Source organism: Caenorhabditis briggsae, assembly GCF_000004555.2.
Source record: "Caenorhabditis briggsae complete genome, chrIII, whole genome shotgun sequence".
Taxonomy (NCBI): domain Eukaryota; kingdom Metazoa; phylum Nematoda; class Chromadorea; order Rhabditida; family Rhabditidae; genus Caenorhabditis; species Caenorhabditis briggsae.
In genome coordinates, this window is record NC_013490.2 from 13,707,560 (window position 1) to 13,729,978 (window position 22,419).

The 22,419-nt window shown below is 36.2% G+C and overlaps 4 protein-coding genes across 4 annotated transcripts in view; 2 read left to right on the forward strand and 2 right to left on the reverse strand.

Moving 5' to 3' along the window:
* Window positions 1-88: 88 nt before the first annotated feature.
* CBG23007 lies at window positions 89-4,545 on the forward strand (the record flags this gene model as incomplete). Its single annotated transcript, XM_045244623.1, has 8 exons — window positions 89-190; window positions 1,535-1,711; window positions 2,081-2,188; window positions 2,238-2,396; window positions 3,402-3,621; window positions 3,672-3,756; window positions 4,118-4,253; window positions 4,297-4,545. 8 exons carry the CDS (start codon window positions 89-91, stop codon window positions 4,543-4,545), a joined length of 1,236 nt encoding a protein of 411 aa, XP_045097703.1.
* Window positions 4,546-5,361: 816 nt separating this feature from the next.
* On the forward strand, window positions 5,362-6,450 carry Cbr-tag-174 (the record flags this gene model as incomplete). Its single annotated transcript, XM_002643038.2, has 3 exons — window positions 5,362-5,497; window positions 5,565-5,716; window positions 6,349-6,450. The coding sequence occupies 3 exons, from the start codon at window positions 5,362-5,364 to the stop codon at window positions 6,448-6,450; spliced, it is 390 nt and encodes a 129-aa protein (XP_002643084.2).
* Window positions 6,451-6,920: 470 nt separating this feature from the next.
* Window positions 6,921-11,157, reverse strand: Cbr-cah-1 (the record flags this gene model as incomplete). Its single annotated transcript, XM_002643037.2, has 5 exons — window positions 6,921-7,049; window positions 8,477-8,698; window positions 8,807-8,987; window positions 9,790-9,902; window positions 10,870-11,157. 5 exons carry the CDS (start codon window positions 11,155-11,157, stop codon window positions 6,921-6,923), a joined length of 933 nt encoding a protein of 310 aa, XP_002643083.2.
* Window positions 11,158-21,080: 9,923 nt separating this feature from the next.
* CBG23002 overlaps window positions 21,081-22,419 on the reverse strand; it is a gene marked incomplete at both ends in the record, with an annotated part of 2,202 nt that continues 863 nt past the window's right edge. Inside the window, one exon of the mRNA XM_002643036.1 lies at window positions 21,081-21,494. Within this exon, the coding sequence (XP_002643082.1) occupies window positions 21,081-21,494 (414 nt within the window). The remainder of the gene's footprint in view (window positions 21,495-22,419) is intronic.

The window sequence follows — 22,419 nt, forward strand, 5'->3', positions numbered from 1 at the left end:
AAGATTTCCAACGTTGTGCTGCACGAAAAGCCGAAATTTTGAAAAAATACATTTATTTTCAAAAATATAAATTTTCCCTGGCTGAGCAATGAAGTCTGGCGATCGACAGAAGGCGACGACGGAACGCGAGGCCACTCGCGGACTTCGCACGGCTGGATCCAAAAAACAGCAGGGAAATAAGAAAAAGCAAGTGCGCTCCAGTGAGAAATTGGGAAAAATTCGAAATTTTGGCGCGAAATTGAAAATTCGATCAAAAAATGACATTACGAAAGTGCGCTCTATTGAAAAACAGCGAAAGATTTTGAAGTTTTGGCGCGAAATTCGAAGAATTTAGCGATAATCGATTTCAGCTGAGAAAACGCGCTCTAATGAGAATTTTTAGAAAATGCTGAAAATTGGCGGGCAATTGAGATTTTCGAATATTCGAATTACGCGCTCGATTTTCACTTTAAACGGAGAAAGTACGCCCTACGGGACAATGAGATTCTAGAAGTTTTGGCGCGAAATCCGAATTTTAGGTTTTAGGTTGAAAACGCGCTCTAATCAGAATTTTTGTAAATTTCTGAAAATTGGCGCGAAATTGAAATTTTTGAATTTCGCGCTCGATTCTCGCTGGAAAGAGATGTAGTACGCTCCAATATCGAAATTTGAATTTTTGGTTTTTTTGTGGAAAACTCGCTCTAATGACAATTTTTGAGATTTTCTGAAACTCGGCGCGAATTTAAAAATTTCGAAAATTTTAATTCCGCGCTCGATTTTCACTGGAAACAAAGAAAATGCGCTCTATTGAGAAAAGCGAAAATTTTCAATTTTTTTGGCGCGGAATTCAAAAAATAAAGAGTGAAATTTTTTCGAGCTTCGCTCCAACCCAAATGTGCTCTGATGAGAATTTTTAGGCGGAAATTACTTTCGTTCAGAAAACACGCTCCAATGATAAGTCAAAAAATAAGCGAAAATCAACTTTTTTGCAATAGAGCGCATTTGCAGACCAGTAAAGAAACTGTTGGCAGTGAATACAAAAGTGGGAACGAGTCGTGGCATCCGATTATGGTGTATTCAAATGCATATCGGGTCCGGGGGTTTTGGCGATGTTTATCGAGTCATTGATGAGAGAAGCACGAAATCGGTGAGAGAGATTTGGCGGGAAATTTGAATTTTTGGAAAATTCAATTTTGTTTTTTGAAAATTTGAATTTCTGGGAAAAATCGGTTTTTGGGAGAATCAAAATCGGGAAATTTTGACAAAATTACTATTTGAATTCCATAAAATTCCAAAAATCGATAAAAAATCGATAAAAAATTTTTTTTGAATTTTTTTTTGAAAAATCTGAAAATTCGAATTTTTCTGAAATTCGTTTTTTTGTCTAGATTTTTTATCATTTTTTCTTCGCAAAATCAACGAAAAAAAACGACAAAAAACAACGGTTTTTGTGTCTCGAAAAACCTGAAAATCCGCAATTGCGCTCCACCGAACTCCCGCTCAAATTTTGCGCGCGAAATTCAAAAATTTAAAGGAAAAGGGGGAATTTTTGCAGCCACAACAGGAATACGCGATGAAAACGGAGATTCACGGTGCACATCAACGTCGTCTGACGATCGAGAAGAGTATTCTGAAGGAAATTGACGCCTACACGACGGCGAATTCGAAAACGCGCCATTTCTGCGAACTCATCGATTCCGGACAAACCGCTGATTATTCGGTGAATTTTGCGGTGAATTGACTATTTTTGGCTGGGCGGGAATTTGAAAAAATTTTGAAAAAAAATTTTTTTTCGGAATTTTTACTAAAAAGTTCGAAATTTTTAGATAAAATTTATTTGAAATTATTTGAAAGCCTAAATCCCCGGTTTTTGACCCTTTTTGCCTTCGAATTTCAAATTTCGCGCCTCGACTTGTCCACGAGGAGTACAAAATCTAAATTGTCGATTTTCACTGATTTTTGCTGATTTTCACCAAAAAATCTCAAAATGTTTTTCGAAAAAAAGGCGAAAATCACTGATTGCTCAGGTTAAAAATTTTTCGAAAAGAAATTATTTTTTTGAAAATTATTTTTTCGAATTTTTGAAAAATTAGTTTTCCAGTGGATCGTAATGACTCTAATCGGACCATCATTGGATAGTGTTCGACGAATGCTCAATAAACAATTCTCCAAACCGTGTGTCATCAATATGGCAGTTCAGATTTTAGAAGTTTCTGGAAAAAGTTTTTTTCAAAATTTAAAGTTTCAAAAAAATTCAGGCAGTAGAAATAATGCACGAAGTTGGTTTCATTCATCGAGACCTAAAACCGGGAAACATTTGTACGGGAAATCCGCCCCAGGACGATCATATTTTGTATATTTTGGATTTTGGAATCAGTCGGCGGATTTTCAAAAATCATAAAAGTCGAGAGCACAGGGTAATCTTTCAGAACAAAATTTCCTATTTTTTACATCAAAAATTTTCGAAAGATCTTCATTTTAACTCAAGCTATTGCCTAATGGAAAAATCTCGATTTTAAATTTTAAAAAAGTGATTCAAGGTACACATATTTTATATGGTTCTATTCCTCTTGAAAAATCCTATCACTTAAAAAAAAGAATTTTGAAAAACGGATCATTCCAACGAAAGTTACAACCATTCTAACAGTAAGATACAGTAAGATGTGACCTACAAAATTCGTCAAAAAATTTGGAACGCTTCACGAATTTGCGTGTCATCCTTGCGCAGGGGCCATGCTAATCTTCTCTGTATTGTTCCAATTTTAGTATATGTTCTCGGAAGAACAAGACCTATGAAAACGCAACGCGTATATAAGGGGTAGGGTAGCCAAGCGGCCGACACCTCCCGGGTTCCGCTGCCCGCTATATTTTGTGTGTAAAAGGGGCGGGGCTTAGGAGAAGAGAGGGGGAGAAGGCGAGAGCTATCTTTAAATGCCTGTAACTTGGGCTAGAAAAGGAGTTTGAGAATTTTCTTTTTTGGAAAATATAGCAAAATTTTCAGACATTCCAAAAATGTAAAAATGTTTCAGAATTTTTAACGAATTAGACTTGAAAAGAGACGGGGCTTAGCTGGAGGAGGGCAGAGGCATCTTAAAATGGCTGTAACTTGGGTGCGAATGGAGATTTTCAGAAAATTCTTTTTCTATTGAATAGACAATTTAAAGCGAAACGAGGACATATAAAATTTGTATAATTTAAATCAATTTTTCATTTTTAAATAGGATTTTTTTGTTAGAGTTGTTAAAAATATTAAAATGACCATAACTTGAGTAAAAATTAAGTTTTTAGAAAAAAATGTTGTTGTAAAATTTAAGAAATTTTGAGACAAAATTTGACTATTTAATTGAAAAATTTTCAAAAAAAGTTTTTAATGGAAAATAGAACAAAAATTTGTAATCCCAAAAAAATTACCCGTTTTCCAGAACAAGCGGGATCGTGTCCCATTCTATGGTACCCGAAAATTTTGCAATCGCGCTTGCCACATGGAACAAGACCAAGGACGAAAAGACGATATGGAGACGTATGTGTATACGGTACTTGACCTATTCCACAACGAACGAGGCCTTCCGTGGAGCAAATGTCTAGGGGAGCCCAAGAAAATTGTCGAGAAGAAGAAGGCGTTGTGTGCGAATCCGACGAAAGGTGAAAAAAAGCATTCGGCTTGGCGGGACTTTGAATTGTTTGACTTCCAGAACTCGATCCAATGATTCCAGCGAGCATTGCGAGAATTTTGATCTACTTGAATGGCTTGAAATTTCAGGATCCCGTGGATTATCGGTACATTTTTTCAAAATTTTCTCTTTTTTTTTTGAAATTTTTGGTTTGACTAGATACTCTAGGACCTCAGGTCCCGAAATTTTTTGTTCAACAAATTGAAATTTGATTGAATTTGAATTGAAATTGAAATTGAAATTGAATTGAAATACAATTTGAAATTTTGGATTTTCTGAATTTTTCAAAAAATATATAATCGCCTTTTCCCCTCCTGCCGACACCGCCGCTGCACCCTTTTCTATACGCCCTCCGCGCCTCTTTCACCACATACCTCCGTGGCCTAGTGGCTAACGCTTTTGCCCGCCATCCCACACCTCCGGGGTTCAACCCCCGCCCCCGTTCCAAACTCTTATTGCTTTTTTAGACTAATAGAAAATGAGCTTCTATCGGCTCGAAAAGAAGTTTCGACGTCGGAACCATCTGATGAGCATATGGATTGGACGGGAAAGCTGGAGAAATTGGTGAAAGATGCGAAGAAGAATAATAAGGCGGCGACACCGGTATTTCCTTTTCCAGATTATCTTTTTAAAGTTTTAATTACAGCAGGGCGAAGAAACATTGATGTTTGAACGTCTCCAACGTGCTCGTCGTGCTCGAGAAGTGAATTCTGGCTGTATGTCGGGCAATGAGAGTTTTATGATGAAAACGCTGACGAAAGAGGGTGAAGGATCGGAGGGACCACCTGGAGCTTTCAACGAGCGAGCACTAACCACAGTTGGAACTACAGGAGGCCCACGGAAAGTCGAAAAACCAGTGAAAATTGCGAAAAAGAAAAGTCGGAGTAAAAACTAAACCTTTTTTCGCCAATAAATATTTCTTGTGTGAATCATTTTCTTTCAATTTTTGAACAAGTTTTTCTCTATTTTTTCTGAATATTCTCTGAAAATTTCAGCTCATTAGAAGCAGTTTCAGCAGAGTTACGCACGATTTTCAGTTTACCTTTCCCTCCCGGAGAACGTTTCTGTTTAAAGGCGCACGCAATTTCGGCGCTCGGGTCTCGCCGCGAAGACGGCCTCTCCGTTGTGTTGTGCAGTGCGCACATGCATTTTTCGCGTTTTTTTACGAGTTTTGAGCTGAAAAATCGATAATTTTTGTTTGAAAATGATTCTCCGGTGGATTTAGAGCATTTTGATACCAAAATTATGAAAATTGACCCAAAATTATCGAATTTGAGGGTCTCAAAGTTTTTGACGGATTTTTTTGCTTTTTGGTGGTTTTTCACAAGTTTCGAGCATTTTTTTGTGTTTCGAAGCGACAAAATCAGTTTTTAAGCAATTTTTAATCGGTTTGATGCTGATTTTCGCTAAAATTGACTCGGAAATTCAATTTTTCGCATTTTTCAGTGTTTATCGATTTTTAACGGATTTTCAACAGATTTTTTACCATTTTTCGCCGATTTTCGAGGTTTTAAACCTATTTTTTTGCTGAAAACAACAAAAAACTGAGGATTTTGCACTTTTCCGCTAGTCACCTGATTTTTGCGATTTTTTTCTAGCGAAAACAATCGCGGTTTTCTCTGTCATCTCTCTCGTCGTTTCGAACGTGACTTTTCTTGTATTTCTTCGCCTATTTACGACGAAAAATCGGTCTTTTTACCAGGTATCCGCCATGAACCGTCTTGTACAGCCAGCCGGCCGCTCGGTCGTCAAGACCTTCCAACGCAACTCGTCCGGACCATTCTACGGATCGCACAACGTTGACGGATTCAAGCAATCGTACACCACTCAGCTCAAGCCAAACCACAGTGAGTTTTTTTGATACTTCTAGGTGGAAAACTGTTCAAAAACCCGAAAAAAAAATCAAAATTCCAGGCGCCTCCGAGACATGGAAGAAGATTTTCTACATTGCCTCGATCCCATGCTTGGCTCTCACCATGTATGCCGCTTTCAAGGATCACAAGAAGCACATGAGCCACGAGCGTCCAGAGCACGTCGAGTACGCCTTCTTGAACGTCCGCAACAAGGTAAATCCTTTAAAATTCTGTCAATTTAGGTTTTTTTGTCCCCACAATGCTCATAAAAGAAAGCAATGCTTTCGTAAAACCTGTATTAGAAGGGCAGGCCCTTCTATTGTTCCAAAGTGCCTCCGGAGGGCCCTTTATTTAGAGGGGGGACTATTTTTTCAGCCATACTTTTGGAAAATTTTCACTTGAAAATGGTGAATTCCCGTTCGAAATTCATGAAAATGTATAAATTTCACCGATATTGAGCAAGTTTTTGAGGAATTTTTCGACAGAATTCTGAAATTTCCAGAACATTTTTATTGAAAACGTAAGAAAATTTTCAATTTCAAACGACACTTTTTGAAGAGTGCCCTTCTATTACAGGGGCCCTTCTATTTTTCAAGCCTCTTTCGGAGTGCCCTTCTATTAGAAGGACCCTTCTAATACAGGTTTTACGGTAGTTGAGAAATAGCTTTTTCTAACACAAAATTTCGATTTTCTCATAAAAATCTAGATTAAAATTTGAAAACCCAGCTGCAAGTCCCTTTAAATCCCCACGATTTAGTCCTTAAACAATCCGAAAATCCTCAAAAACGACCTCCCCTCTGCCTCCAAATCCAAAAACTAATTCCAAAAACGTATCGAATTTCCAGCCATTCCCATGGGGAGACGGAAACCACTCGTTGTTCCACAACAAGGCTGAGCAATTCGTGCCAGGAACCGGATTCGAAGCCGAACGCGAGAAGCACCACTAAGCAACCAACCAAACCGACATCATTTGGGAAAAAAAGAACATAGAAAGAAAAAAAAATAATTAGAAAGAGAGATGAATCGAATGTCTTGTGCTTCCTCTTCGATAAATTTTCTTTTATTTTTTTTTCAATTTCGTCTATATTTCAAATTCTCCTTGTTCATTAGTTTGTGTTCTCCATTTTTTTTTGAATCGAAAAAAAAATGGAAAGAAACATCCTCAAAATTGTATAAAAGAGCGAAAAATATGATTTTTTTAAAAGAAACGAGAAAAAAAGAAAAAATAACAAAAATATTTTTGAGCAAAAAATAACGAGATCCTCAAACAAACGGATTATTATGACGCCTAGTGGAATGCTGTGGAGCAGCCTTCGGAGCAACATGGTTCGCACGATAGTGGATTTTGTTCACCGAAACGTTGCAGTTGTAGCTCATCTAAAAAATGAAATTTTGATTTTTTTGGAAATTCAAAAAATCAAACCTTATGCTGAATATTGGTGCGAACCAGTCGATTGTTAGTTTCTTGGATTTTTCTATAGTTGGGCGCGACGGGCACTTTTTCGGCACCCTCCATGGTGTGATAGAGATGGGACCATTCTTCAAACTGAAAGTTGAAGCATTGAAAAAGGGAAGAAAGACCAGATGGCCTAGAAATGTGGATTTCTAGGCCATCGGGCAAAATAACATGTGGTGGCCTAGAAATCCAAGTTTCTAGGCCATTAGCTTTTTTAAATCCTAGAACCTTAAATTTGAGTTTCTAGGCCACCAATTATCTAAAGACCTAGAAAACCAAATATTTGGGTTTCTAGCAGGCTTGTTCGGAAAAACAAATTCGGAAAATCGTGTTCTCGAATTTTTTCTCGACTTTTTTTTTCGGAAAATCGAGTTCTCGAATTTTCTCGAATTTCAATTAGTCAAAAATTACCAAAGTATGTTTTCATTCAGAAAAAATTAATTTAAAAAAAAATTCACCTTAAATCGACCCCGTAAATCGACACCGATTGCGGGTCTCGCCGCGCTTGGGTTACTGTTGCACCCGTTTCAACTATACAAAGTAGAGATTTCCTCTTCACTTTGAACGCAGCATGATTATTTCGAGAAAAAATTTTCCGAATATTTTTCGGAAAATTTTCCGACGGAAAAAATTTTCCGTAAAAAAATTCGGAAAATTTTCCGAAAAAAATCGGAAAAATCGAGAACTCGATTTTCCGAATCCGACCAAGACTGGTTTCTAGGCCATGACCTTGATTTTCTAGGCCACCAATTTTTTAAAGTCCTAGAAACCCAAAATATTGGTTTTCTAGGTTATAATTTACTAAAAGTCCTAGAAAACCGGAAATTTGGGTTTTCTAGGCTACTGGTTCTCGAGTGACCTAGAAATCCAAGTTTCTAGGCCATCGATTGATCAAAGCCCTAGAACCTCACTTTTTGAGGATTTCTAGGCCACCATTCCATCTGGATATTCACGGGTTTGGTTTTCTAGGCCATCAAACGTTTCAAAGTCCTAGAAATCCAATGATTTGGTTTTCTAGGCCAGCCATTTTTAAGAGACCTAGAAACCCGGAAAATTGGATTTCTAGGCCATCTACCATATGAAGCCCTAGAACTTAAATTTTTCCGTTTCTAGGCCACCAATCCTCAAAAGACCTAGAAACCCAAAATATTGGTTTTCTAGGCCACAATTTACTAAAAGTTCTAGAAAACCGGAAATTTGGGTTTCTAGGCCATGATTCTACAGACATAGAAACTTACAGTGACCTAGAAATCCAAGTTTCTAGGCCACCAATCCAATTAGAGCCTATAATTCCATGAATTTTGATTTCTAGGCCACCAGTTCTTCAAAGTCCTAGAAATCCAAAAAATTGGTTTTCTAGGCCACCAGCTCATTGAAGACCTAGAAAGCAATAATCTGGTGGCCTAGGAATCCAAGTTTCTAGGCCAAAACTTCGCTGAACCCCTAGAGCTCAATTTTAGAGTTTCTAGGCCACGACTTTGGTTTTCTAGGCCATGATCACCCAGCCAGAAACTCACATGTTCCCTGGTGATAAAAATGGGTTGATTCAGAATAATCCACGTCACCGTCTCATGACATCCGGGAGACGTTAGCGATCCCTCATAAGTGATGATGTCCCGGGTGAACGGTAGAAGCCGCCACGGCTCGAAATCCGCCATCTGGACCCTCTGATCTTTATAGCTGATGCTCGCCGTGGCGATCGTCAGCTTTGTCAGCTCTTGATTCGTTTGAGCGCCGAACTGCAAACAATTGGTTGGGCGGGAATTGGAATTTTTAAATTCTTAGAACTCCGGGCCTTGCAGGTTTGGCGGGAAATTCAAATTTTCAAAAAAAAAAAAAAGACTCACATCAACCAAAACGGAGAGTATCGCTATCCCATGTGGGGATTTCGAGGCGGCAGTGAAGTTGGGATACAGGTCCGTATTGAAGGCCACCAGCTGAACTTCCATCGGGAATCTCCGCCCATTTATCGTATGCTCACTGCCATTTTCCTTCCCACGACCCATATGAAAATCGATTCTTTGGACCCTGAAAATTTTTTTTGTAGGATTACTGTAGTTTTTTGAAAGATCACTGTATCTAACTCGGTACTGTACCTGCACATCAAATTACTACACAACAGTATAAACTGCACATCTAATGGGTACTGTACCTGCATATCTAACTCATATGCTACAACTTAACCTCTCTATATGACTAAATACTGTACTTGCATATCTTACAAGCTACAGTAATCAATGCGCACCTAAAAGATCCAAAAGACTGCCCTTCTACGTCTTCTTTAACTTTAAAGGCGCATAACTCGAAAACTACGGTAGTTATGAAAAATGTGTCAATTGGGTAAATGCATAAAAATTAATTTCGCATATTTTGTAATTTTCAATTTTGTTTTAGATACAGTAATTTTTGAGATACACGTCATTAAAGATAGGGCGCCTGGTCCCCTCTCCTAAACGCACGCACAATCTTTAAAGGCGCATAACTCAAAAACTACGGTAGCTATATAAAAAGTGTCAGCTAGGAAAATGTGTAGAATTCAATTTCACATATTTTTGTAGTTTTCAGTTTTGTTTTAGATGCAATAGTTTTTGAGATAGGCGCCTTTAAAAATATGGTTTCTCTTTCTCTCATCGGAGGCTGTTGCTCGCACAATATTTAAAGGCGCATAAGTCAAAAACTACAGTAGCTAGAAAAAAGGTTGTAACTAGAAAAATGTGTGAAATTAAATTTTACACATTTTCGTAGTAAGCAACTTTTTTGTAGCTACCATAGTTTTTGAGTTATGCGCCTTTAAAGTTGGGCGGTTCCAAAAAAAAAAGGATAGGCTTACCGATATCTATACCCGTATAGCGGACCGTTTGTGATGTTGACCGATGGCTTTTTTGTGGAGTAACCGATGCGAATACGTACCATTTGACCAGTGTTCACGAATTCAGATAGCACCTGAAAAAAATTGAGAAAAAAAATGCGAAAATTGGAATTTGAAATTTGGGAATTTTCTTGAATTTTTTGATTTTTAAAAATCAGTTTAGAGTCATTTTAGTTTGTTTTTCAGCCGTTTTTCAAAAACCTTGAACCTTTTTCAGCTATTTTAGAACTTTTCAAGCTTATTTTAAGTCGTTTTCGGACTGTATCCTGACGGTTTTCGGTTCAGCGTTTGGTCCGTTTTTGAGCCGTTCTTTGTCAATTTCAGATTTCCGATAGAATTTCAGAAATTAGACAGTATTTAGACAATATTTTGGGATTCTTGGAACAGTTTTAAGCTTTTTAGAAAAAATTTTAATCCGGTTTTAGCCATTTCAAAGCTAGTCTTAGGCTCTTATAGCCTGCACCATATACCGTAAAACCTCTAATAGAACGACACCCGGATCAACCACTTTGAGCCTATATATCTCATTTTCTGTGAAAGATATCAAAAAGTGGCTAACTAGTAAAATGTTGCTGATATCCTGATAAACATTTTACTAGTTAACCACTTTTTGATATCTTTCAAAAGAAGTGAGATATATAGTCTCAAAGTGGACGTTCCGGGTGTCGTTCTATTAGAGGTTTTACGGTAGGTCGTTTTTAAGCCGATTTCAGCCGTTTTTAAGCGAATTTGGGGCATTTTCAGTCAAATTTGAGCTGTTTTAGATCATTTTCAGACCATTTTCAGTCAATTTCGTAGCAATTTCAGCCTATTTTAGACTATTTTAAGGCATTTGGTAGATTACTTTTGATCCGTTTTTCAGCCGTTTTTTGCCGATTTTGGATTTCATATCAGGATTTTAAAGATGTTCGACAAGTTAGTATATTTTTGGCACATATTAAACCAATTTTAAGACGGTGCGTAGCGATTTTGGGCGATTTTGGCGAGCTGTTTTATATCATTTTCAGACTATGTTTAGCAAATTTTGGATTCCGAACTCACTGGAAGTTTATCCAGACGAACTGGCTTGACACTGGCATCGAATAACAGTCGATCGGGTTGAATATCGATTGGCGATTGTAGCCGTCCTTTTCTACACATCCACCAATCTTTTTCCACTAAACCCCAAAAATCGGGACCACCGAAAACGTCCGAATCGTACGACCATTGATAGTTGTTACGAGAACTGGCTTCTACTGATGACGAGAGAGTGTACAGGATGAGGAGGTGGGTGAGAAAAGAAGACAGTTGACTGGGAAATGGAGAGCAGCTACATTCGAAGAAGCGCATAGGAGATCTGGAACAATTTTGGAATAGAGCATACCGTAACCCCTCTAATAGAACATCACCCGATTCGTCAAGTTTGAGCCCGTGTATCTCATTTTCTGGGAGAGATATCAAAAAGTAATGAACTAATGAAATGTTGCAGAGATCATGATAAACATTTTATCAGTTGACACATTTTTGATATCTTTCAAAAGAAGTGAGATATAAAGGCTCAGAATGGACGGTGCGGGTGGCGTTCTATTACCGAAAATCGGCGCGAATATTGAAATTCCAGAACTTCAAATTTTGCGCTTGATTTTCACAGAAAACTGAAAAAGTGCGCTCCAATTTGAATTTTTTTTGGTATTAGGTTTAAAACGCGCTCCAATGAGAATTTTTGAATTTCGCGCTCGATTTTGACATTTTTGTGATAGCAACAATTAAAATAGAGAAAGTACGCTCTACAGTGCGTTTCATAAGTATAGGTTCACCCTCGGTAGACAAGGTGGGAAATCTTGGAGGTTTGGGGTTGTTATAATATTAAAGTCCATGTAAAAATACATATCACCCGCAATTTTTAGACCGCTACTACAAAATATAAATTTTTTATGTCAGAAAAAGTCTTTTTTTTTGAAAAACGAGCGTTTCATAAGTATAGGTTCACCCTTGAAAAAAATTACAGTTTCACATAGGTGATAACTTTTTAACTATTTTTACTCTTTTTAACTATTTTTGCGTCTTTTACTTCGTTTTTCTTATGCCGCGAGCCACTCATCTCTCGGATTCGGAGCGAGCTCAGATCGACGCGTTCAAAACGGCTGGATGGTCGAATCGGCGCATCGCAGCTAGGTTAGGACGGTCTTTCAATTGTATTAACACGTTTGTTAACAATCCGGACCACTACGAGACCAACAAGAAGAGCGGAGCTCCGAAAAAATTGACGGATCGAGACACGAGAAGCATCATCAGACTGGCATCCAATTCGATGAAGAGCTGTAGCGACATAAAGAATGAGCTGAAACTGGACGTGAGCAAGTCCACTGTCTGGAGAGCACTGGACAGCAATCAGAACATTGTCCGAGCCAAGTTAATGTCCGCGCCGATGCTCACCGATGCTCACAAGGCGAACCGACTTCAGTTTGCAAGGAACAACATGGCAACTGATTGGGATAAGGTATGGAATGCTTTTGAAATCATCACTTATGCTGTTTTCTATTACAGATCATCTTCAGCGATGAAAAAAAGTTCAATCTGGACGGGCCGGACGGCTTCAACAGTTACTGGCACGACCTGAAGAAGGATCCCCTCCATTTCTCCAAGCGTAACTTCGGTGGTGGTCGTCTTATGGTCTGGGGAGCATTCTCTTCTGCCGGTACTGTGGATTTGGCGTTCATCTCCTTCAGAATGAACTCGACAGACTATCAGGATGTCATGACTGCCAAACTGATCCCATATCTTCGCCGTTTTCATCGGCGTCAGCTCACATATCAACAGGACAATGCTTCGATTCATGCGAGCAGATCGACTTTGGACTGGTTCAAGTCCGAAAAAATCAAGGTGATGGATTGGCCGGCTTGTTCGCCGGATTTGAACCCAATGGAGAATGTTTGGGCTGAACTCGTGCGCGTCGTATATGGTCAGGGAAAGCAATACCAGACCGTTTCTGAGCTCCAAACTGCCATCGTGGACGCATGGAAGAACCTGAAGAAGCCTTACCTCCAGAAGTTGTTAAATTCCATGCCAAACCGCTTGTTTTCTATTATTTCCACTGGTGGAAAGCCCACAAAGTATTGAATTGATAAAACTTTGTTAATGTTAAATTTTCCGGGGGTGAACCTATACTTATGAAACGCTCGTTTTTCAAAAAAAAAGACTTTTTCTGACATAAAAAATTTATTTTTTGTAGTAGCGGTCTAAAAATTGTGGGCGATATGTATTTTTACATGGACTTTAATATTATAACAACCCCAAACCTCCAAGATTTCCCACCTTGTCTACCGAGGGTGAACCTATACTTATGAAACGCCCTGTATTGAGAACCGCGAAAATGTCAAAGATTTGGCGTGAAATTTGAAGTTTCGGTTTTTGACAGAAAACTCAAGTGAGAATTTTTGAATTTTCAAATTTCGCGCTCGATTTTCACTGGGAACAAAGAAAATGCGCTCTAATGAGAAATGCGAAAGTTTGCTAAGTTTTGGCGCGAAATTCAAAAATGGATCGGTGAAAAATGCAAATGTGCTCTAATGCGAATATTTTAAGCGGAAATCACTTTCGTTCAGAAAACGCGCTCCAGTAAGAATCGAAAAATCGAATTAGAGTGTTTACGGTATTTTGCATAATGCTAAAAAAGTACAAGAACAAATTTCGATTGAAATCAAATCTTTTTGTTTTGTTGAAAATTTCAATTTTTCCAAAAAATCAAACTATACGAAATAGGCAACAAACCTTGTGATAGATTTTCCTCCTCTCCTTTTCAGAAACTATAATAATAAAATAATAATTGGTTGTTGTTGTTTCTTGCTCTTTCTCTCTCTATCTCTCGAATTTCAACTGGTTGCTATGTAATTAAATCTCCCTTTTTCTCCTTCTTTTTTGCTTCAAATTTCGACTCCTATGACCAGAGATGAGGAGTTTGGGATTCTGGAAAATAGGAGGAAATCGTATGTATAAAGACAGGGAAATCGGAAAATCGGCATATATAATTGAGAAGAATAATTGATTGTGGGACAGCGGAACGTCTTCAGAAATTCAGATTCTGAAAAGAGAGAGAGAGAGAGAGAAAAGAAAAATCTCAGAGCTAGCTGCTCTATGTTTGGAAAATGTAATGAGAAGAAGAAGAAGATGAAGAAAATTGAGAAAAAGAAGAAGAAGAAGGGGACCTTCTTCTTCTTTTTCTTAATAATAATGGGTTCAAATAGAGATACAAACAAGGCATATTTAGGATGAGGAAGGCACAAATGAGAATGATGATGATGATGTGAAGTCTTGAAAAATGAGAATTCTCAGATTCTTAGATTTTCAAACTTTGACATGCTCAAATTCCAGGATGTGAAATTTCTAAAATTCTAAATTTCTGATAGCTGGAGGTTCTGAAGATCCTAAGATCCTTGAAGTCATGATCCAAGGAATCTCAAAATCTTGAGAATATAGATTCTGGAGATTCTCGGTTTCAGAACATAAAGATTTGGCTCTAGTTGGTTATTTTGGATTTTAAAGAAAATATTGGATTTTAAAGACCTTGAAAAACTATAAGGAATCCAAAAATTTCTGGTCTTCTCTAAAATCCAATTTTTTTTCAAAATCCAAAAATTTCTTTAAAATCCAAATTTTTTTTAAAAAATCCAAAATTTTTATTAAAACCCAAAAATTTCTTTAAATTCCAAAATAACCAACTAGAGAAAAAAACCAACTAGAACCAAAGATTTGAATCCTAGGATTCCGATCCTCTAGAACCCTCTAGGATCCTTGAGGATTTTCAAGACTTCTGAAGCCTAAGGTTCTGAATTCTGGAAGACCAAAGAGCTTCGGAACCTGTAGGCTTTGGATCCTTGGATTCTAAAGATATGGAACTTCTGTGGAGCTTGAAGATCCTGGGACTCTGAATTCTATAGGACCTTCTAAGATCCTGAACTTCTAAGACAACTGGACCCAGAAACCCAAAAAGAGCTCCCAAATTTTTTAGTGAGGATGTCGGACTAGTCTCCGGTGCCTGGTACCGAGTCAATTTAAAAGGAGCTATCCTTGGGGCTCATCCATCTCATTCCATTCCAATTCTCCTTCTTCTTTTCTCTCCGGTGTGGATGGATGGGGATGGGGGGATGGGACAAAACGAAACGAAACGATTTAACACGTATTTGGTCATCCTGCTCCTGCTCCCGATGAGCTCTTCTTCTTCCACTTCTTCTTCTCACAAAACACTATTTATATTGAAGTAGAGAAGGAGAAGAAGAAGGACGGAAGCTTATAGGAAGAAGAAGAAGAAGAAGAAGAAGAAGAAGAAGAAGAAGAAGAAGAAGAAGAAGAAGAAGAGAAGGAGAAGAATGGAACAGAACGGAGCAACAAGGAATGGAGATGAGATGAGCACACCAGATGGGGGGATAGGAAGGGGGTGATGAGAATTGGAGGAATAAGAAGAAGGATCGGTTTGAAATGGAGAAATTGGAATTTTGAATAAGGATTAGAAGAGAATTGAAAAATCTGGAATTCTCGAGATGTTTGGAATTTCTGGATCATTCGAGTTTTAGAATGAAATTTGAAACACAGGGGAATTTCTGAGAATTTTGGATTTTTGGAAACTTTGAGGATTTTAGAATTTCAAAATTTTAGGAGTTCTCCTTTTTCGGGGTTTTCGAATTTCAGAACTTTCAGAACTAGGAATCCTATTTTTTGGGAATTTTTAAGATTTTTTTCTAATTATTTGGATTTTTGAACACTTTTAAACTCCTCGATTTCTCAATTTCGGATTTAATAATTTCTTGGTTTTTGGAATTTTGATTCTGTCGCTAACTTTTCGAACTTTTTGCAAAAAGTTAAAATACGATGAATCTAGAAAGTTTAAGAATCAGAAAAAATTCTAGTGATAAGAAAATTTTGGGGTGTGAGAACTTGGTCTTGTTTTTGGAAAATTTTGGAATTTGGCCTCAAATTTGAATTTCTGAGATTTTGGGAATCTCGGAATTTTTGAGAATTTTGGATTTTTGGAAACTTTGAGGTTTTCCGAATTTCAGAACTTTCAGAATGAATTTGAAAACGCAGGGCTCTGTAACTAGAAATTCTATTTTTGGGAATTTTTTCTAATTATTAGGAATTTTTCAATTCCTTGGAATTTTTGAAATTTTTTGGAAAGTTCTCGATTTCTCGATTTCGGACCGTTTAGAATTTCAATTGTAATATCCTGAACTTCCGAAATTTCCTGTAATTTGGGATTTTTTTTCTAAAAATTAAATTATTAGAAAACTAGAAAGTCCAAAAATCAGAAAAAAAAGTATTCTAAAGATAATCAAACTTTTTGGGGTGTGAGAACTTGGTCTTGTTTCTGGAAGATTTTGGAATTTGGTCTCAAAGATGGACTATGATTGGGAAATTCCACAAATACATATGTGTTTCAAAATTAAAATCTGAAAAATCGAAAATTTGTATTTTCCGAAAATTAAACATTTTCACAAAAATCATAACCTTAGACATTTCAACATTTGAGAAAATACACAAATGTCTTTGTCTGAAAATAAGCCTAAGAACAAGAAAGATCAGATTCCAAGAATCTAATCTTTAAAAACCAAAAAAAAATGTCTGAAATTTTCAAAAAAAATTCAGGATAGCTGAAAATCTGATACAAAAAAAGATTGCTTGTTCGCATTCTATTTGCGTCAATGGAAACAAAAAAATTGGACCTACAAATGTTCTTACACTTTTAGAACAAGAGATTAAACAGGAAGTTTTGTATCAGGAAAACAGATTTTTCGAATTTGCCAAACTCGCTCTAATCCGACTTTTTCAGATTATTTCAGAATTAAAATAAACTCTGCAAAATTTGAAAACTGGAGAATTCGGGAAGTAAACCTTCATTTTTCATGTTTTAAATGGGAAATGGAGGAAACAAAAAAGGTGCCACGATTTATATGAGTCCAGAGCTCTTGGAGCTGCTTTCCGAATATTTTATGAGTGCTCTTTTCCTGTGCTCTTTTCTCATTTTACACGAGTTTTTCGGCGGAAGGAACAACAAGAAGTCACTTCAATTCTTTCAAGAGTTTACCCCCTGACACTTGTTCGAATTCTTAATAGAGCGAGTTTGCACTAAAAACTCAGATTTTTGAGAATCAATTATCTCCGTTCCTTTAAGAGATATCAAAATTATGTCAACTGATAAAATTCTTTTGATATCAAGGCAAACATTTTATTAGTTGACAACTTTGTCATATCTTTTGAAAGAACTAAGATAAATTGGATCAAAGTTGAACGTTAAGGGGGGCCCTCCTATTAGAATTTTTACGAGAACCCATTTTTAAGGTGGGATAGATTAATCTTGTGAAATTAAACTTTTGAAAATTGAAAAACTGAAAATCTAGAAAAAACAATTTTTCTGGTGAGAAACTCTCACCTTCCTTTTTTCTGATTCAGAGAAAAATAGCAAAAAAATATATAGAATGAGACTAGTGGGAAGCCAATTGATTTCGTTCTGTTTATTCTTTTTTTTTCTATTTGTGTTTTTTTCTGGTTATGTAGGAATTCTGAATATATTCAGACTACTAAATTTATGAAGCTAATTTAATATATCCTTGAGGAAATTTTTTTTGAAGAATCCAGAGAACAAAATATGAATGAATTGAAAAGAATTTTTCTTGAAAATTCAAAATGTGTTAAACTCTCAAATGTCCAAATTGCCGTAAACAATCAGACCGAAAATTGCGATTTTTATGATTTTAAATTTGACCCTAATTTTCGAAATTTTGAGCCAAACCTTCAACTTTGAGTTCATATATCTCGATTCCTGTAAAAGATATCAAAAAGTAGTCAACTGATAAAATGCTTATCATAATATTAGCTACATTTTATCAGTTTACCGTTTTATAATATCTTTTACAAGGATCGAGATATAAGAGCTCAAAGTTGGTGGGCTTGAAGGAGTAGCAAGGCGACCGCGTTGCTCTGCGGCGCGCTAACTTTGACCTGATTTATCTCGTTTAGTATGAAAGATATCAAAAATCTGTAAACTGAAAAAATGTAGGTGATATTATGACAAAGATTTTATCAGTAGACAAATTTTTGATATCTCTTACAGTAACCGAGATATAGAGGCTCAAAATCGGTAGTTGCAACAAGCCGTCGGGTGCAGAGAAGCTTGAGCGGCGGCTCTAAATCGCTGTCAACTTTGAGCTTACTTATCTCAGTTTCTGTAAAAGATATCAAAAAGTGGTCAACTGATATAATGTTTATCATAATATCAGCTACATTTTTTTAGTTAGCCACTTTTTGATATCTTATACAGGAAGCGAGATACATAAACTCAAAGTTGAGGATTTGGCTTAAAAATTCGAAAATTAGGGTCAAATTTGAAATCATAAAAATCACAATTTTCGGTCTGAAAATTCGTAATAAATACGTTTTTTTCCGGTTTCTGTAGATCAAAAATCTTTGAAAAAAAGGTTCCAAAAAGAAAATCTTCAAGTCTGTAGAGGCTTTTTCTCACTAAGAAAGCTATTGAGGATACCTCATTTCATGAATAATTTCACTATTTTTTTTCTTGCGTCTTGGGTCTACTACCATATTTTTTACTTGCATAGAAAACTATTCAGAAAAGAGAAAAAAGAATCTGAAAACCAGAGGGAAAATATTTATAAATGAGTGGGTCGGGGATTTTTTTTTCGCACGCCATGATTATTTGGAATTCTGAATTTTTTATGAAATTTTGAATTTGGGATTCTAGAGAATTCAGAAGACGTGGGGTGAGTAAGAAGAGTGATAATTCTGGGAAATCATCCAAAAAATGGGAAAAAATGGAAATGATAGGAGACAAATGGCGTCAGATTGTGGGGAAAAAATTCTAGAAGCTTATTATAGAAGACGATGACAAAATATGAACTTTCAAACTCAAAAATGCCTGAAAATCTAGATTTTCAAAATTTCAGGAATTATTTTAAAATCGGAAAAATTCTAACTTTTAAAAAGTTTTTGAGAATTTTCAGAATCTTCAGATTTTTAAAATCTAGTAATTTTTGGAATTCATATTTTTTCTCAGAGCAAAAATGCAAAAAAAAAGAAAATGGAGAGGAAAAAATAGACAAAGAAAAGTCTCTTTTTAATTTTTTTAGTGTTTCTGAGCAACCAAAAAACATAGGGAAAAAGAAGAAAAAAAATGGGGAAAAAATCTTCTTAAGAAACTAAAAAAACTCCCTTCCCCTGAAAAATCCTTTGAGGATTTGCATAAGAATTTGGGATTAAAGAGAGAAATGGCGAAACAATTTTCTGTTGGATTTTTTTTTGGAGTTTCGGAACTTCTTCTGGAACTTTCAAATTTTCAGATTCTTACAGTTTTAGGGAACATCAGAATTATCAAAAATCTATTTCTCGATTCATATAATTTCTCTGAAAAATAACGTAAACACTCTAATAGAACCCCACCCGGACTGCCTACTTTGAGACTAAATATCTCGCTTCTTTTGAAAGATATCAAAAAGTGGTAAACTAATAAAATGTTTATCATATTATCAGTAATATTTTGTCAGTTGATTACTTTTTGATATCTTTTATAAAAACCGAGATAAGTAAGCTCTAAGCTGACAAGGATTTAGAGCCGCCCGACGACGTGTTGCAACTACCGATTTTGAGCCTCTATATCTCGGTTACTGTAAGAGATATCAAAAATTTGTCTACTGATAAAATCTTTGTCATAATATCACCTACATTTTTTCAGTTTACAGATTTTTGATATCTTTCACACTAAACGAGATAAATCAGGTCAAAGTTGGCGCGCCGCAGAGCAACGCGGTCGCCTTGCTACTCCTTCAAGCCCACCAACTTTGAGTCCATATATCCCAGCGCCTGTATAAGATATCAAAAAGTGGTCAACTGATAAAATATTGCTGATATTATGATAAAAATCTTATCAGTTGACCACTTTTTGATATCTCTCATAGGAAATGAGATACATGGGCTCATGTTGGACGATTCGGGTGGCGTTCTATTAGAGTGTTTACGCTAACCAAAAAAGAAGTTCCAAAAATTCAAATTTTTAAAGTTGATTTTTGTTTCAGATTCTCCTGTTTTGATCCTTAAAGAACACCAAAAAATACAATGTGTCATTAACCACCTATTCAGAGCCAAAAAAAAGTTTGTCTGAACATTTTTTTTTCAAAAAGATTGACACAATTCGTAATTTTTGGACTTTCATATCTTGGGATTCGACATTAAAAATGAAAAAAAATTTAGAGCAAAAAAAAGAAGATATTCAGAATTTCAGACTCCGCCCCCTTTCCCCTATTGTCTCCGTCATTCGAACAGTATTTAGGGGCAATAAACCCAAAATGTGACTGGATATTTGACGTTAATGTGACAAGGTAAAGACGGGAATACAATGGAGAACAATGGACCCCGGGTTATAAGATTTTCAATTTTAAGATTTTCACAGGGGTCTAACATAAGGAAGTATTCCGACATTTTGCTTTAAAAAATGTTCTGAATTCAATTTTAAAGTACGGGTCCAAATTTGAGGCTAGTTTGAAACTTTGAGCCAATTTATCTAGGCCCCTGTAAGAGATATAAAAAAATTGTCAACTGATAAAATGTTTATCATTTTATAAATAATTTGTTATCAGTTGACAATGTTTTGATATCTCTTATAGGAATCGAGATAAATTGAGTTAGCGCCTGTTGCTCCTGCTCCTTGGTCTGAATTTCTTGTTATTTCCGAAGAAATTGCTGAAAATTCGAAAATAGAAACCAAACGTTGGTCCAAAACTCACGAAATTCAAAAGTGCCATTTTTGAATCTGTAACTTTTTCAATCTGAAAAGCTGAATTTAAAAAAACAAAGTATTTATTTCACATTTAAAACACACACACACACAGACAAAAATAAGTAAAAATAGGTCAAAAATACAAAATACTCAAACTTTAAGCCAATTTACCTCGGTTACTTTGAATGATATCAAAAAGTCGTCAACTGATAAATCATGCACAACTTCTTGATGAACTTTTATCAGTTTATCACTTTTTGATAGCTGTCCTCGGAATCGAGATAAATTGAGTTAAAGTTAGGATCTCCTTTTAAAACATAAACAATCAATATACAAAATTTAAGTCCATTTATCTAGATTTTCATAAAAGCTATCAAGAAGTGGTTAACTGATAAAAAACTCATCATTTCATGATAAATATTTTATCAGTTAACATTTTTTTGACATCTTTTAAAATAACCGAGATAAATTGGGCCAAAGTTAGAGGCAAGAACACCTATTCCTCCTGCTCCACGGCCTGATCTCGATTCAATCTTTTGAACATTTCCGCCTTGGGATGAGTCCACCCATCATTCTCATCAAAAATGTCCTCATCATCCCTACAATCCACCCCGAAGAACGCGGCAATTTGGTCCACTTCCAAATTATCCAATTTCTTTGCAATCACAAATCCAATCGAATTCATAAAATCCTCCGATTCCGTGTAGTTCGCCAACTCGATGATCGGTTTCAGCTGATCCAAATCGAGCGCGTTTGCTTCTGGATACTCTTCGGCTCTCGTTGTGAAATCATCGGCTGGCGGTGGTCGATATTTGAGAATGTTTGAAATCATGAACACTCCAAATCCTTTCAAAAATGGCAATTCCGAGTCCAGTGTGAAGATGGTGTCTTCCGTTTCCCAGTTGGGTAGCTGGAGAAAGTTAGCATTTGAAGTTTTAGGCCAAAAATCTTGAATTTCCAACTTTAAGTTAGGGATTTTCAGACCAAAAAATGCAATTTTCAGCGATTTTTTACTTGGAAATTCTTGAATTTCGAATTTTTAGATTTCAAAAATTCGCTCAAAATCTCAATTTCGAAGTTTTTTTGCACCTAGAAAATTGAATTTTTGGGGTAGTTTCAAGCCAAAAATCAAGATTTTATGAGCCAAATTTCGCAAAACTACGAAATTTTTGGGACCAAAATTTAAAATTTTCAGGTACTATTAGCAAGATTTAGAGTCAAAAAATGATCAATTTTAAAGGTCCAAAATATAGAGAAATTCGGAACTGAATTAGGCATTTTTGGACCAAAATTTCAAAATTTCAAAGGATGAAAATACTGATTTTCGAGCAAAAATAGGAAAGTTCAGTGCCGAAAATTACGATTTTCAGTCTGAAATTTTCATTTTTCGTATTCAGAAAATTTGGATTTTCAGACTAAAAACCATACTTGTGAAATTTCGGCCCGGCCCGGTTCGGCCCTTCACAAGTATGCTAAAAACTGCCCTTTTTGGACTGGAAAAATTGAAATATTAGTTCATTTTTTTTATATTTTTAGATATCGAAACTTTCAGATTTTTCAGGCCAATTGTTTTTGAAAATGAATTTATTGATTTTTAGAATGTATTGAAAAATAACTCGAAGAAAAAAAGCACTGAATACCTTTTTTTCGAAACAATGATTCAACTTTTCGCTCAAGATTTTGAAGTTCGCGGTAAACTTCCGGGCCGACCGGGCCGACCGGGCCGGGCCGACCGGGCTTCCGGAGGTGCGATCTGAAAATAGCGAATTTCGAATCTAAAATTGCCTATTTTGGACCACAAAAAATGCCGAAAAATGAATCTTTAAATGGCTATT